Source organism: Podarcis liolepis (genome assembly GCF_965112155.1).
Source record: "Podarcis liolepis genome assembly, chromosome: 6".
Taxonomy (NCBI): Eukaryota; Metazoa; Chordata; class Lepidosauria; order Squamata; family Lacertidae; genus Podarcis; species Podarcis liolepis.
The window spans coordinates 42,582,892-42,597,884 of NC_139559.1; the positions used below are offsets into that span (position 1 = coordinate 42,582,892).

The window sequence follows — 14,993 nt, forward strand, 5'->3', positions numbered from 1 at the left end:
TTTAATGGGACTCAAGGAGGAAGGATATTCAAAGAATAAAGCTTCCATTTCCATTATGGTCCATTAAGATGGGCTTAGGAATGATGGCAATTTAGTTTTAATAGATGCAAAAGCAGCTTCACTACAACAGTACATTTCTAGTGCAGGCTGCTGTTGAAATCTGGAAGGACACAGATGTCTGGTCAACACCATTAGCACTCTTCTGCTCTTTCCCACGGAGATGACCAGATGCAGTGTGGGACAAGGCTCCTGCATCTTCGGATGTTTGGAAGAAGGAATTTTGACAGGTGCAGCTTGGCTCACCCCACTGGTCCTATGATATGACAAGCTGCACCCATCCAAACTTCCATATCTACAAAACTATGAAAGATGTAATGGGCCTATGAGCTTGCTTCATCTCTAGATACAAGTCTCTTACACTTCTGTTTAATTTCAATATAACTAGTTGTTGTGTAGTATGATATTACAGTGTTCTGATATAAACAGCCTTGTGTGTAGCTGTATGCAACTGAAAAATGTGGCATAAAAAATACTTAGAAGCAGCATTTTCAGTGAAAGTTGTGGCTGTCAAATCCTGCTGTTCCAGCCTCTTGGTATCTGAAAATAATGTAGGTTTTTTAATCTTTGGGTGGATGTGGGAAGCCATCTCTCCTTGCAATCAAAGGGCCATGGTGTCCCAAATAAAGAAAACATGGTTATGTCTGTCCATACCTATTGCCATTGCCAGAAACTTGACTTTTTGCTTCTTGCTGATGAAACACCTTTCCCTCTCCTCTGCATTCTCCCAGTTGGCATTGTTCCCCCAAGGACCAAATCACCCATGGATGATGACGCCATCCCCATGTCAGGTGTGGTGCGGAGGGGTGCCAGCAACTTAGCCAATGGGCTGAATGCCCGGGTAAGATCAAATTCTGCTGTCTTTTCCTAATTATAATTACCATCAGAGGGATTGAGGCCATACAGAGAGGGTTATGCAGCTTGCTAAGATGGGAAAGGAGCAGGAGGGTGGGAGAGGAATTTAAGAAGATCTCAGGTTATAGTCTCCTTTTTTGTTTTGATTTACTAGTTAGAACACCTTGGGGCTGCTTTGAAGGGGCATGGCAATTTTAGAGAGGGTGTTTAGCCTTTCTCTCCACACACCCCATGCCTTTTCCTTGATGTAAATCTCGAACACTTGCGCACACATAGACACACCCTGGGGGAAGAGACACATACTAGACAAGTCCTGGTGCTGTTCCTGTTAGTAGCTGGAGAGGAGATCCTAATCACAGCTCTTTCACCTCTTCTCATGTTTTGGAAAAGTTGCAAAAGTTTAGAAACAGCAGCAAAAAGCTCATAAAAAGATTGGTATTATCTATTCACTTGTGAATTGCCTTCCACATATATGTCCCAAGACAATTTACTGACATATCCTTAAAAGCAGCTAGAATAATTTTTAAAAGCGGAACAAGAACAACCAAGTAAATGTTTTTTAAAAACCAACATAAAATGGACCCCAGAGGCTGGAAAAGATCTCCCTGCCCCACCTCTGCACTATGAGCAAAGCTCTAAAGGTAAGCTAGATGTCATTGTGTCCGTTCCTCTGTATGATCACACAGGTCTTCTGATTGTGAGGAGGAGACTTCGCAAGCACAGCTGGCATCTGCCTCAGAAGCTTGCCTAATGCAAGGAGGGCATAAGCAGAGCCAGGGGGCATGCGGCATTGGGCACTGAGCCCACAAAGCAAACCACCCCTCCTCTGCATAGATGGCAAGAGAACTTTAATATTCAGAGGGGAGGAATACCAGTCAAGGATATACAGTGGAACCTTGGTTGTTGAATGTAATCAGTTCCGGAAGACCGTTTGACTTCCAAAACATTTGACAACTGAGTCACAATTGCTGGTTAGCAAAATCCATTGAAAAAATGGAGAAATATGCCTTGGAAGCCATTCGACTTCCGAGGCATGTTTGAAAATGGAAGCATTCACTTCTGGGTTGTTGGCATTCGAAAACTGAAATGTTTGACTTCCGGAGCATTTGACAATCAAAGTTCTACTGTGTTGCTTTTTGAGCATTGAAAGGAGTTTGTATACACAATTCCTACCATCTTTATGACAACCCTATGAGGTAGGTCAGTGTTGCTATGATCCCCCTTATTGCAAATAAGGGCTAGAGGGCAGAGAGAATATGGCTTACTTAGAGCTAAGTCAATTGATGGCTTTAGAGTTAAGGTTTGAACAGGGATCTTCCTATCCCAGGCTCTTAGGAAGAAGCAAGACATGGCTGCTGCTCAAAAGGTGGTGCACTCCATTGGCTGCTGCTTGAAAGAATGCAGTGACATCCCATCTCTCCTCCTTTCCTTTTTATGAGGCCTTAATAGGTAGAGAAGAGGTGGGGAGACAAGTCTGCTGTTTTTGTTTCTCACTACTGTATATCTAGTTAGAAACATTGGAAGCTGCTTTATACTGATTTGCACCATCTAGCTCAGTACTGTCTACACTGGCTGGCAGCAGCTCTCCAGGCTTTGAGGTGGGGTTCTCTCCCAGTAGTACCTGAGAGTGCTGGGAATCGAACCTGGGACCTTCTTCATGCAAAGCACATTCTGCACCACTGAGCCACAGCCCTTCTGCCCTTGGCCACTGAATTACACCAACTCTCCTCTTTTGTTCTGAAGATAGTGTCGCCAGGAAAGAGCTTAACTAGATTAGCATTTAACTTTCACTTGCAGTGCTCTGGAAACTCTCCCCTAGGGTGCTGAAGTCAGTCAACATCTGTCTTTTCTCCTCATCCTTTCTTTTCACTCAGTAACTGCCGTTCTGTTCCCAAAAAATGCACAAGCAGCAATAAACTCACAGCTGCAGAGCGCAGCCAATGGATTGTTAAATTGCTTCCTCTTTTCTCCTCCCAAATCTGTCACCCCTTTCAGAATCACAATCTCTCAGACTCACTTTGCCCGTCCTGTCTCCCCATCCCTTGGCTCTCCATCTTGAAGGGCCATAATAGCTCAGTGGTACAGCATTGCTGATTCAATCCCCAGCATCTCCAGGTAGGATGGAGAGAGATCCCTGTATGAAATCCTGGAGAGTCACTGCCAATTAATGTATAGATAATATTCAGCTAGGGTTGCATATGCACCATACATTTAAAACACATTGCTTCCTCCAAACAACTCTGGGTATTCTAGACCCCTCATAGCATCACTATTCCCAGCACCCATAACTTACTACAGCTCCCAGGATCCTTTGTGGGAAGTCATGTTCTGCAAGCTTATGGTGTGTATGCAGGCATGGACCAATGGCCTGACTCTGCACAAGGCAGCTTTCTATGTTTGTGTATTTCTCTCCTGATATCTCAAGTGAGCCCCTTCTTCTCCTCACAACAGAAACCAAAAAGGTTACGTATAGGTCTATGAATAATAACATTGGGAAATTCAGGGGAGATTTTTTAGCAGGGCATTTTCCTACTCAAAATAAACCAGCTTCTTCCCATCGCTATATATACCCACGAGGCTCGTGTGTGTGTGTCTCCCCAGGACAGGCCAAAGAGTGCAGTATTTTCGAATGAAATGAAGGCAAAGATGAGCGTAGAGGAGCAGATTGATCGCATGAAGCGCCACCAAAGTGGTTCTATGAAGGAGAAGAGGCGGAGCTTGCAGCTTCCAGCCAATCAGCAACAGGCAGACAGCCTTCTCTCTAAAGCACCTGCCTCTTACAAAGTGGTAATGTATCCCTGTTGTTGTTTATTAGTTACATTTTTGCACTAAGGTGTCTCAAAGTGACTTGCACAAGTACTGTATAAATTACAAAGACATTAAAAGCAGATATGCAGCAAATCCTACCCCCACTTCCAAAACAACAACAAAAAAGCCCACTGACATAACGAACTACTCTCCCAAGACCTGGGTAAATGAAAATGTTTTGGCTTGGCACCTAAAATTGCACAACAATGGTAGAGATGATTCGGCCATGTGAGTCTGCCCACCTGGTATAAGGCAGCCCACAATACAAAGTTGCCACCTTTGAGAGCAAGACCACAGAGCTGCCCTTTCCCAGCATAGCGGCCTTCTGACTGACCTTTTGAGTGACCATTCCCATTGGACCCAGCCAGCATGACCAAAGGAAGGCTGCCTTAGAGTGTGGCAGGTGAGAAAACGATGGAGGCAACGGGCAAGGAATGAAATATAAAATACCAGCAAGTGCTTATGGAGAGTGATCTGCATTTCTTTCACGTCCCAACTCTAATGTGTGTGTTGGTGGGGGCATGATATGTTCTAGGTGCGCAGACATCGCAGCATCCATGAGGTGGACATATCTGATCTGGAAGCAGCGTTACGCTCTGAGGACTCTGGAAGGATGTATGAGACTCCTCGGGAGGAGATTGCACGTCTGCGCAAAATGGAGCTGGAGCCAGAGCATTATAATGTGGACATCAGCAAGGAGGTGAAGTCCATGCTTCCTCTGTACCTTGGCCTACAAATCATCATCATCATCATAAATTTATTATTTATATCCTGTCCATTTGGCTGGGTTTCCCCATAGGATCCTTCTCCCTCATACGAATTTACAGTGTGGTTTAGGTGCCTGGTTTGAAATTCACAGAAGTACATGTAAAGATGGAGCAAGATCTCAGGGCATGGTCTGAGGGCAGTGGAGTCTTTTCCCTTAGGACGAATGGGGCATTGCTCCATCCATCTTAGCCTGACCTCAGTCAACCCCCACCTGTCTTCCTGCTTACAGCCAGTCCAGGCAGGGGGTGCTGCCTTGTCAGCTTCCTCCTCCTTAGTCTCAGTATTTCACTTACAGAACTCAGCAGGCAGAAGGATGGGGACAAAAGCAGACTTAAGTTGGCTCTGTCTGTCATTGGCTCTGACTCCACCTGCTGTTGGTCTCTCAGCCTTCTGCCCTACCAGCTGTCACTGTGGCACACGATGTAGCCACCTTGCTGAAGCTAGGTAGATTTGGGTCTGACTGGTGCTTGGGTGTGAGACTACCTTGGGTTCTATAATGGGGGAAAGGCAGAATATTAGTGTACTAAATAAGTAAGATAAAAAAGATGGTCCCTGAGGGTTACCACTTTGTATGGGGTGTGCGCCCTGGCTAAATGATTACGCTGTATGTTTGCAGGGGTGGAGGGGATGAAGAATGCTGTCTTCATTGAGAGCCAGTGTGGTGTAGTGGTTAAGAGTGGTAGACTCGTAATCTGGTGAACCGGGTTCGTGTCTCCGCTCCTCCACATGCAGCTGCTGGGTGACCTTGGGCTAGTCACACTTCTTTGAAGTCTCTCAGCCCCGCTCACCTCACAGAGTGCTTGTTGTGGGGGAGGAAGGGAAAGGAGAATGTTAGCGGCTTTGAGACTCCTGCGGGTAGTGATAAAGTGGGATAACAAATCCAAACTACTACTACTACTACTACTACTCTTCTTCTTCTTCTTCTTCTTCTTCTTCTTCTTCTTCTTCTTCTTCTTCATGTCAAAATGCCAGGACAGACAAGGGGACAATCTGGAGAGAATTATGTAGCCCAATTCAGAGTTAGGGTGTTTTGTGTGAGATCTGATCTAGAACTTCTATTAGAAATAGATGTGGGTAGTATCATGGCCAAGGGTTGGATGCTCAAGAAAGGTTATTATGTCAGTTAATCTTCATTGCCACCTTTTCAGCTCACAGTCTGTCTCGTTCTGCTCTTCAGCTTTCCACCCCAGACAAAGTCCTCATCCCAGAAAGGTACATTGAGCTGGAACCTGATACTCCACTGAGCCCAGAGGAGATGAAGGAGAAGCAAAAGAAAGTGGAGAGGATAAAGACGCTGATTGCCAAATCCAGGTGCATTGCAGACCAGAACCTTCTTTCGCCCACATCACATGTTTTTGCTTTCTCATTATGCCATCCAGTCACTGATCATCAATCTATGCCTGCTTTTCCATGGGCAATTACTGAGGAATAGCCATGCTCTGTTCACTCACTTTTAACAGGGCATCTGCATGACATTGTAAACAAAACATCCGGCTCCCATGCTTTCCCTGCTTAGCTTCTATTTCTCCCCCACCCACAAGCCCAGATTTTTTGAATACAATAGAAAAGCTGTGCAGCTTAGCCAGTTGTAGATAACCTACGACAAGGGATGTAAGAAGCTGGCAATTTCCATAAATCACATAGCTATTTACATAAGATACATTCATGTCATTGTAAAGGAAATGTCAAAACAATGTAAAACAAAATAATAAAATATGTATCATTTGTGGAACTATGTGAACAAATACTGATTGAATTTGCTTGACTGATTTCCATTCCTGAGTACAGACGAGCACTCGAACTGCTGCAATTTTTGTTTCCCTTTCCATATTTGTCAGAATTCCTTCCTATCACTCAGCTGTTGTTCTGTGAGGATACTCCATTCCATTTCCACCTATTTTCCATTCCTCCCCTCTAACCAGTCACTATTCTGTGGCTATTGAACATGCTTAATTCTCATGGGGCTGTTTTTGCAGTGGCCCCTCTTCAGGGAATAGTGATGTTTGTATGTGTGTACCATCTATCAATGCTTCTCCTATCCCACTGATCTGCCACTTCAAGTGCTAACTCCCTTGTAGCCAAAACATGTCCTGGGGCAGCCAGCTGCAGGTAATAACCCCAAATTCCCTCTCTTGCAGCATGCAGAATGTGGTCCCCCTCAACGAGGGAGAAGTGGACGTGACCCAGGACCCAGAAACCCAGCTGCAGGAACAGGAGAAGCGAATAGAGATCTCCTGCGCCTTGGCTGCAGAAGCCTCCCGACGGGGCCGCATGCTCTCAGGTAAGGAAGATTAGGCAGTGGAGCAATACAGCCGCAAAGAAACAAAAGGCTTTTCCTCCCTCTGCAAGTTCTGCATTTAAGTGTGGGATATATAAGTCATGGTAGAAATGAATTACAGATGACTACATAATTCCCTTGTGCAGGCAAGGTTTTCAAAATAAGATGGATTTGACAGCTGGCATGCTAGCCGGTGTAAATTAGAACCACTGCTTTAAATTAGTTATAGTGATTTATAAAGGCCAGAGAATTGTCTTGCAACGCCAGACGTGCTGCTGCAGTGCTTTGCTTTTATACTAGTGGCGATGTATCAAAAGGGGCATATTTGCATCATTGCTGCCAAGTGCCACATAATGTCAAACATATATTAATTGGTCTCGGCTGTCAAGTTGCTTGTGCAGTGACATGCATTACATTGAACTTTGCTGTCCTCTTTTTTTACTCCTTTAATTTGCAGCCCTTAAGGAGCAATGCCTGGCAATTGGCATAAACTTACGGGTCCTGAAGTGATGTGTGGCAGTGGCGTAGCGTGGGGGGTGCAAGGGGGGCAGGCCGCACCGGGCGCAACATCTGGGGGGGGCGTGCTCGCTGCCTCCGGAGCCGCCGAAGAGCCTCGGGCGCAGGCTGTAGCAGAGCCGCATGTCTCGCGGCGCCCGGCTGAAGGCGCCCGGCAGGCAGCGGCTCTCAGCGCTCGCCGCGGAGGACGCGCCAGGCAGCCCCTCCTCACAGCCCCTCCTCCGCCGCTGCTGCTGCAGCTGCTGGGCCGTTGCATTTTCCTCGCCTCTCTGCCCCCCTCCTCCTCCGGGCAAGCGGCGTCGTTTGGGCAGCAGCGCCAGCGGCAACTCACAGGTTAGGGGTTAGGGGGGGCGCAAATTACGTGCCTTGCCCCGGGTTAGGGGGCGCAAATTACTTGCGTTGCCCCGGGTGCTGACAACTCACGCTACGCCGCTGATGTGTGGAAACATCAATTCTAGCAAATTAAATATATACCATGCATATCTATATTATGTAAAAGCTGGCCCATTCTTTTAGGTGGTCTTAAAATAACCAGTTGCTTCCCATTTTTTCAAAAACCTCAGGTAACTAGCTAATGCAACGCAGGGCCCTCCAACAAAGGCAGCCCAGTTTCCGTGGCCCAAAGTACTGAGAGGTCGCCATCCATTTAGAGGGACTCGGGAATAATTCAGCATATCTCAAGTGGAGGAAGCCTTAGCTTAAAGCTTAGGCAGGAAGACCACGTACCTGCCCAGTGAGCCAAGTGCAAAGAGGTCCAGTTCTCTTCCTAAACCTAGGTCTTGAGTAAGATGAAGTAGTTAGCCCTTCCTGCTATTACCAGCTGCTGCTGTTGCTGCTGATGGGCACAGCTTCCAATTTTCCCTATAATGATGGCATTAGATGAGCTTGTGCTTGGCTGCGGGGGCAACCAGATGGCTAACAAGAGGAGAAAATAAGGTTCTCCTTGGCCTGCACATTTTCTTCCTCTGCTGCTGCTGCTGCTGCTGCAGTGGCTGCCTAAGCAAGAAAAAAGACCTGGGGGCTTTTTCCCACACAAGAGGATGCATGGAATGTTTCCCCGGAGGTGTAGTGTTACTGTTCAGTACAGGGACAGCCAACATGGTGTCTTCTAGATGTTGGATTATGACTCCCATTACTCCTGGCCATTGGCTATGCTGGCTGGTGCTGATGGAAGCTGGAGCCAAACAACATCTGGAGAGCAATGTGTTTGCTGTCCTAGGCTAATGCATGCATGGCAGGGGGCAGTTCCCACTGGTTTCCATTAGGGGAATACCAGAGGAGTCCAAGACACCATGTGTAACGCTGCTTCCCTTTCTGAGCGTTTTCGATTTCTATCAGTCCAACCCTGGGAAAAGAGTAAGAGACCGGGGTCATGCCAAATGGCGGGAGATTCACGACAAACAAAACAAAACAGTGTTTCTTCACACAGTGCAGCGCCAACCTATGAGACCTCCCTGTTCAAATGCAGGAATGTGATTTTGCTGTGGGAATGGCAAACACGGCAGCTGGCAATGGGGTTCATGGCCTGATGAAAATGGCTTGGGGACCTGCTAGCTGTGTGTTTATCATTGCATTTGATGGATTTCCCACCACCTGCACTCTACTACCCAGCTACCTCTGGCTGCTGAAGAAGCTGCTGTGTAATGCTGACTTATTTGCTTTGTAGCCAGGCTTGTGCAGGAAGCTGGAGGGAGATTATTATTATTCAAGCCACGTCTGGTCTAAAGAATCTATCATGAATAGCTGCACCTTCCGGGGCTGCTATGAAGGCATTCCATTCACATGAATATTAATGCTTAGCGCTATTTTCTGATGAGACACCAAGCAAAAAAATTATAATTCAGCCTTCCTTTAATCACATGGCAGGGTAGGGTGCCCATCTTCCTACAAGGTGGTGTGTCTACCTCCCTACAGGATGAATGGTGTGCTGCTCCCATCATTGCCTTTGTGGTTTTCTCTGTGCAGTGTTAGTGGAAATCACACATGCATAACATGAGGAGGGAGCTGTTTTGTGCCACTCTGTGATTTCTGATCATGCTTCCTATTCCCTTTCCTCTAACCCCTGTTTGCTGTATGGCAGCTTTCACCAACCTGGTGCCCTCCAGATGTTATTGGACTGCAACCCCCACCAGCCACAGCCAGCACTAGCTGGGACTGATGGGAGATGTAGTTTCGCAACTTCTGAAAGGCACCAGGTTGTCAAAGGCTGCTCTTTGAAATGTGTTTCCTTGCCTTTACTTCCCATTTCTGTATGCTCTTCAGACCCTGTCTCCATTTCTTGTTTCCAGCTCAGTGTGCCACCCCGAGCCCTCCCACCTCCCCAGCCTCCCCGACTCCACCGACCAAGTCCCTCTCGTCTGATTCATCCCAGGGCGGCGACAGCCATTTTATGCGTGTCTGAGCCATAAAGTAAGCACTTTTTTTTAACTTTTACTTTTACTTTTGCTTTTCTTTTTTTACTATGTTCATTTCATATCTCTATATGCCTTGGTCTCTTGGAGAAAAGAAGTGGTAAGCTTCTTTTCCAAGAGTTTCATCTCCTCTCCTCACCAATCCATCCATTCACTGAGATCCACTAAGGTAACCCTTTCTTCTGTGCTGTGTAAGTTCAGTCTCCTTCTGCAGAGTTAAGGGCAAGATGCTTCTGTGGTGAATCAAGGTGCCATGCTTTGTTCTGGAGTCCCTGGGGCAAAGTGACCTTATTTCAATGAGCAATGATTCCCCGTGCCAATTAAACCAGGAGAATAATCTTGAATGAGCACATTGTTGTAGCTCATAGTATGGACCCAGGAGACCCTGCTTGGTCATGTCATGAACACAGTAGATAGCCTGGGCCCGAACATGCCACTGGGTGTATTTTCTCAATACACTGGGTGTATTGAAATCAGAAAACATACTTAAGTTAAGAACATAAGCAGAACCTGCTGGGTCAGAGCAATGGCCCATCTAGTCCAACAGTCCATTCTCACAGTGGCTGACCTGTGGGAAGCCTGCAGGCTGGGCATGAACACTTCAGCTCTCTGCCCACTTGCAGTTCCCAGCAACTTCTATTTTTAAAAGGCCATAAGCTTAATCAGGGAAATCAAAAGCAGTAGCGGCAGAGCCACCATCCCAACGCCAGTGTCACTACAGCTTACTAGGGTGGTGTTTCTGTGGGACAGGGCAGCAGCAAGGTCAGGGCTGCTGGTTTCCTAGCAGGTAGGTTGCTGTTGCTTACTGGGAGAGGAAGGACAATGCCGTGGGAAGGTTAGCATGATGCAAATGCACCATCAGGAGCACTCGGTTGATTCTGCCAGTGCTTTTGCACCACACTGACCACCCCACCACTTCATCCCTCTCCCTCCCAGAAAGCAACAGCCACCAACCTGCTGGAAAGCTAGCATAACAGTTTTCCCACCCACCCACCCACCCAATGTGCCACTTCATAACTAAAGGAATGGTTGATGTTAAGCTGAACTGCTATGTGCCACCATTAGGGACACCATAGCTGCTCCTTTCACAAACCAACTGCTACAGAACATCCAAAATTTGGACAAAGCTATGGAAATATTATTTTTTGTTGGATTTAGTCTTCCATCAGCTCCAGCCAGCCTGGTCAAAGGTTGGAGATGACAGGAGTTGTTGTCCATCAGCATCTGGAAGGCCACAGGTTCTGTGGCTATAACACATTAGGTTGCTTCTGTGAACTGAACCAAAAGATGGAGATGGGCATCTATGATAAGCCACAACTCCATCTTTTAGGCTGGACAATGGCCTGGGCATTGGCCCCATTTGATAAAGTAGGACTTTCTTCTCACTATATGTTAGTTTAGTCATCATCTGTGGTTGACAGACCAAAATGACAGACCAAAAATTCTTACAGTGGTATTCCTCAACCTGATGCTCTCCAGGTTGGCTGTGCTGACTGAGGCTGATGGGAGCTGTAGTCCAAAACATCTTGAGGACACCAGGTTGGGAAAGGTTACTTTAGAGTGTGCTTCTGAACTGTGTGCTAGAACTCTGACTGACATGTGTTTGACCCAACCTTTCTTGGTGAAGACCTTTAAGGCTTTGAGAGAGCTCCCAGAGAGAAAGATAAAGCTGTTAATGTCATTGAAACCTCTCACTATTCCTTCAAGGCACATCTAGCAAATTCACAGCCTCTGCAAATCCCTCAAGCCTGCTGTGAGGGAAATGTCAAAGGCCTGTGCAACAGGCCCACAACTTTAGGTTCTAACAACTGTCACTGACTCTCTTCTCTTCTCTCCTATTCTTCCAGCACAGGCCCTGGCTGCTGTGAATGCTGTGAAGTTCCACGGAGCCACGTTTTAACCCACGGCGTCTGCACCCCAACCACTGAACAACGTGCGTGGTCATTGTTAGGGTTCTCTTGGCACACCCATCTCCTTCAGTCAAGCTGCGGAAACTTTTTGGGAAAGAATAGGGAGAGCAGGGATGGCATTTGCCTTGGTCCCATTTCTTCCTGCCCCACTGCTGCTGCTGATATGGCCTGTACCAACTGTCCACAGTTCAGCAGGCTATAGTGCAGGAGCCATTTCCATTCTTGCCAGACAGGTCCTCTGTATCAGGTGCAGCAGACTCCCAAGGCTAAGGACCGGCAGCAAAAGAACAGCTGTGTCTCGGCAAAGAGGCAGCACTGAGCCAGAAAAGGGATGCTGGCAGCAAGACTGGGAGGTGATGTAGCTCATCTCCTGGAGCTCTATAGCCTGCAAGTGCCGGCAGCAGGGAAGGAAGGTTGTGTGAAGAATGACTTTGTATCTGCAGCCAGGGAATTCATAACCCTCTACTGAAGTGAGCACTAGATGTTTCTTCTCCTCTTCCTTCTCCCTCCTTACACACACACACACACACAGCCCTTTGGTCTCTCCTCTGCCAACCAGAATGGCTTTTAGCATCTTTCGCCTGTGGAGCTAAGCAACCCGTGCACGGCCACGCTTCCCTGCTTATGCTCACAGCCTTTCACAGGAAAAGGAAAGACAGCAAGGAAGCACAAATGGATGGACAGAACTTTGTGGATGTGGCAGAAGACAGAAGGTTGACCGTGTGGGGACCCGAAGTGGCTTTGGAATCTTGCTAGGGTTGTGAGGATGTTGCTGTGGCTGGGATGGGCCGGCGTTTTCTTCTTTCCTGAGCTTAGGGGTTGGGTGGATGGAATGGAAGGTGCGGGCAATGTATGTGGACGTGTTTTAGGGGTGCGGGCGGAAGATATAATGGGGGAGGGAAGAGGTTAGAAAAGCTTAGTTGGCTGTGATTCGCCACTAGGTGAAGCTTTAATGCTTTCTGCAACCCAGAGAGGTTGTCTTTTATCTGTAGGGGAAGAAAAAACAAAACTGGGTCTGGATGGGTGATATTTCTTCTCACATCGCAGCCAACTCGGGAGAGTGCCACTGAGCATTTTCCTCCTGGCTTCTCCAGGGCTTCAAGTAATAGGATCAAAACTGTGTGCTGGATAGATCACTGTGTTCACCAAGCACTTGTCACTTGCACCATCAGGTACTGCTGATGAAAACTGGATAGGGGACTAGATGGAATATAGATCTGAACTAGACTGGGAGGGCCATGAATCAGCCTCCATGGAATGTGTGAAGCAAAACTCTCCTGGCTACTGGAGGAGGGGGGACTGAAGCAAGAACCCTGATGTTCATCATGTATCCTCTTGCTTTATTCCCCACCACAACAGCTTGTAGGCAGTGCTTTTTTTCTTAAAAAAAAATGTTTAGGAGTACTCTCATTTTCCTACTCATATTGAAATTCTGCCCCTCAATGAGGCCAAACTTAGATTCACAAACTGTTTAGGGGTATCTGTCCCCCTGCATCCCCCCAGAAGAAAAGCACTGCTTGTAGGTGATTTGGAAGTAGAGTTCTCTCTCAAACACAGACGCCTGCAGCCTTCATCAATCTCCTCTCTGAAGGGTGCAGTAATCATTGCCGTGACCTTTCAGAGCAATTGAGCTCGTATATTAAGAGCATAGGACTAGTGATGCACCTGCTCCAAGCTCAGACCACCTCAAATGAGCCCTCATTAGTTTCTCAGTAGTTTGAGAGCAGAACCAGCTCAGAATAGAGATTGGCCAGAGGTGCAGGCAAAGAGAGAGGACTTGGCAGACCTCAAGAAATACCAACCAAACCTCTCTTGAAACGTATTCAAACAGTGCTGATTCATACCTTACCAGAATGAGGGTCTAAATTGGACCTTCTTTCGCCCTGCAGTTGTCTTCTGAAAGGGGACTTATACCTGGTAAGGCTTATCTGAATATCGTTTAGGGCCGTGGTAGTCAACTTCTGTGCTCTCGGAGGATGCTTTCTTCTCTAGTGATCCATGGGCTGGACATATATTTCACCACACAACCTAGACCTTTTTAACAGTAGTCAAGCTCTGCATTAAAGCTGGCACCAACTTGCAATAAGGGCTTTGCAGTTCTGCAGCATAGCACTCAGGCGTGGATAGGGCATTGCACAGCAAACCCAGAGAGATGTAACATTAAAGCATGGGCTGCCTCACACCACACCTTTTGGAAAGAATTTTACTTCTACTTGGACCCTGTGGGCCAAAGTTTTTACACTCAAAATATTGTTGGGCCATCATGAGGCACATGAAATTGCTTCATACCAAAAATAAGGTCAAGCTGGACAAAGTCTTCCCAAACTGGTTCCTTCATTCTGTCTCAAATCTTTCTGAAAGAAATTCAGATTGTTCTAACTCTAGCTTAGAACACAAAAATGCAGCTGGCTTTTCTTTTTTTAATTCCCTTGAGCTGGATTTTCAGATGGGGTCTTGGTTATTTTGTTTTTGTTTTTAAAAAGCTGGATTCCCATTCATTCAATGTTTTGTTTGATTGTTTCCTTGAAGGGTTGACACTTTAGATTGAGATTCAACTTCTAGGTGGCAATTTGGTTGATTTGAAATGCTTATACATTCACCAAAAAAGTTAGCAACTTCATTCTGGACCTGGCTTTATCATAAGCATGTCCATAAATGTATTTATGAGTTTTAGTCAAACGTGCATCAAAACTGGGGGATCTTTTTTCTATATTTATTGGAGCAATACTGCTGTGGCTTCTAAAATCTGCCATTCTAAAACCATATAATCAAGGCTGATGGAGACTGAACATGAGTTAGTTTTCTAAGATACTGCTCAAGCTACAAGGTGGACTGATCTCCCACCCCTTAGGTCATGGCACTCTTAGATATTGTTTCTAGAAGGTTTGGGGGCAGGAAGGATGATTTGACCAGAGAGAGAGAGAGAGAGAGAGAGAGAGAGAGAGAGAGAGAGAGAGAGAAGTAGAATCTCTGAATTTTACCAAGCCCTACCTGTGTTATCCACCATAATTTGAATACTGTCTCAAATAATCTTATTTAAGTGATGCTCTTTGCAGTGTTGTAGTTCTATGAAAAGGTTGGCTTGACAGAAAAGAATGGTTTTGAACTTTCCTCCCAGTACAATGCTCTAGATCAGTGTTTCCCAACCGGTGTGCCGCGGCACACTACTGTGCCGTGAGACACCGGCTGGTGTGCCGTGGGAGGGAGGCGGGCGAGTCGGGCGGCGAGAGGCGGCGGCGGCGAGGATCCGCGTCGAGCCGGGGGCGGCTCCGCGGTGGTGGTGCCGAGCGGCGGGGCAGCTCGCGCAAAAGGGAGGAGCGCGAGACAGCGGAGGAGGAGGAGGCCGGCATGTCCGGGCAGCAGCAGCAACAGCAGCAGCAGCAACTCCCG

At 46.9% G+C, this 14,993-nt stretch overlaps 1 protein-coding gene across 14 annotated transcripts in view; it reads left to right on the plus strand.

Annotated features, from left to right (window-relative positions):
• The window catches only part of PLEKHA6 (pleckstrin homology domain containing A6), a 200,314-nt gene that overhangs the window by 182,190 nt on the left and 3,131 nt on the right, over window positions 1-14,993 (plus strand). For all 14 annotated transcript variants that reach the window (XM_083508777.1, XM_083508779.1, XM_083508788.1 and 11 more), the window contains 7 exons: window positions 789-898; window positions 3,514-3,699; window positions 4,256-4,420; window positions 5,666-5,799; window positions 6,627-6,769; window positions 9,571-9,691; window positions 11,541-14,738. In XM_083508777.1, coding sequence (XP_083364903.1) covers window positions 789-898; window positions 3,514-3,699; window positions 4,256-4,420; window positions 5,666-5,799; window positions 6,627-6,769; window positions 9,571-9,683 — 851 coding nt within the window. In that variant the 3' untranslated portion in view covers window positions 9,684-9,691; window positions 11,541-14,738. The remainder of the gene's footprint in view (window positions 1-788; window positions 899-3,513; window positions 3,700-4,255; window positions 4,421-5,665; window positions 5,800-6,626; window positions 6,770-9,570; window positions 9,692-11,540; window positions 14,739-14,993) is intronic.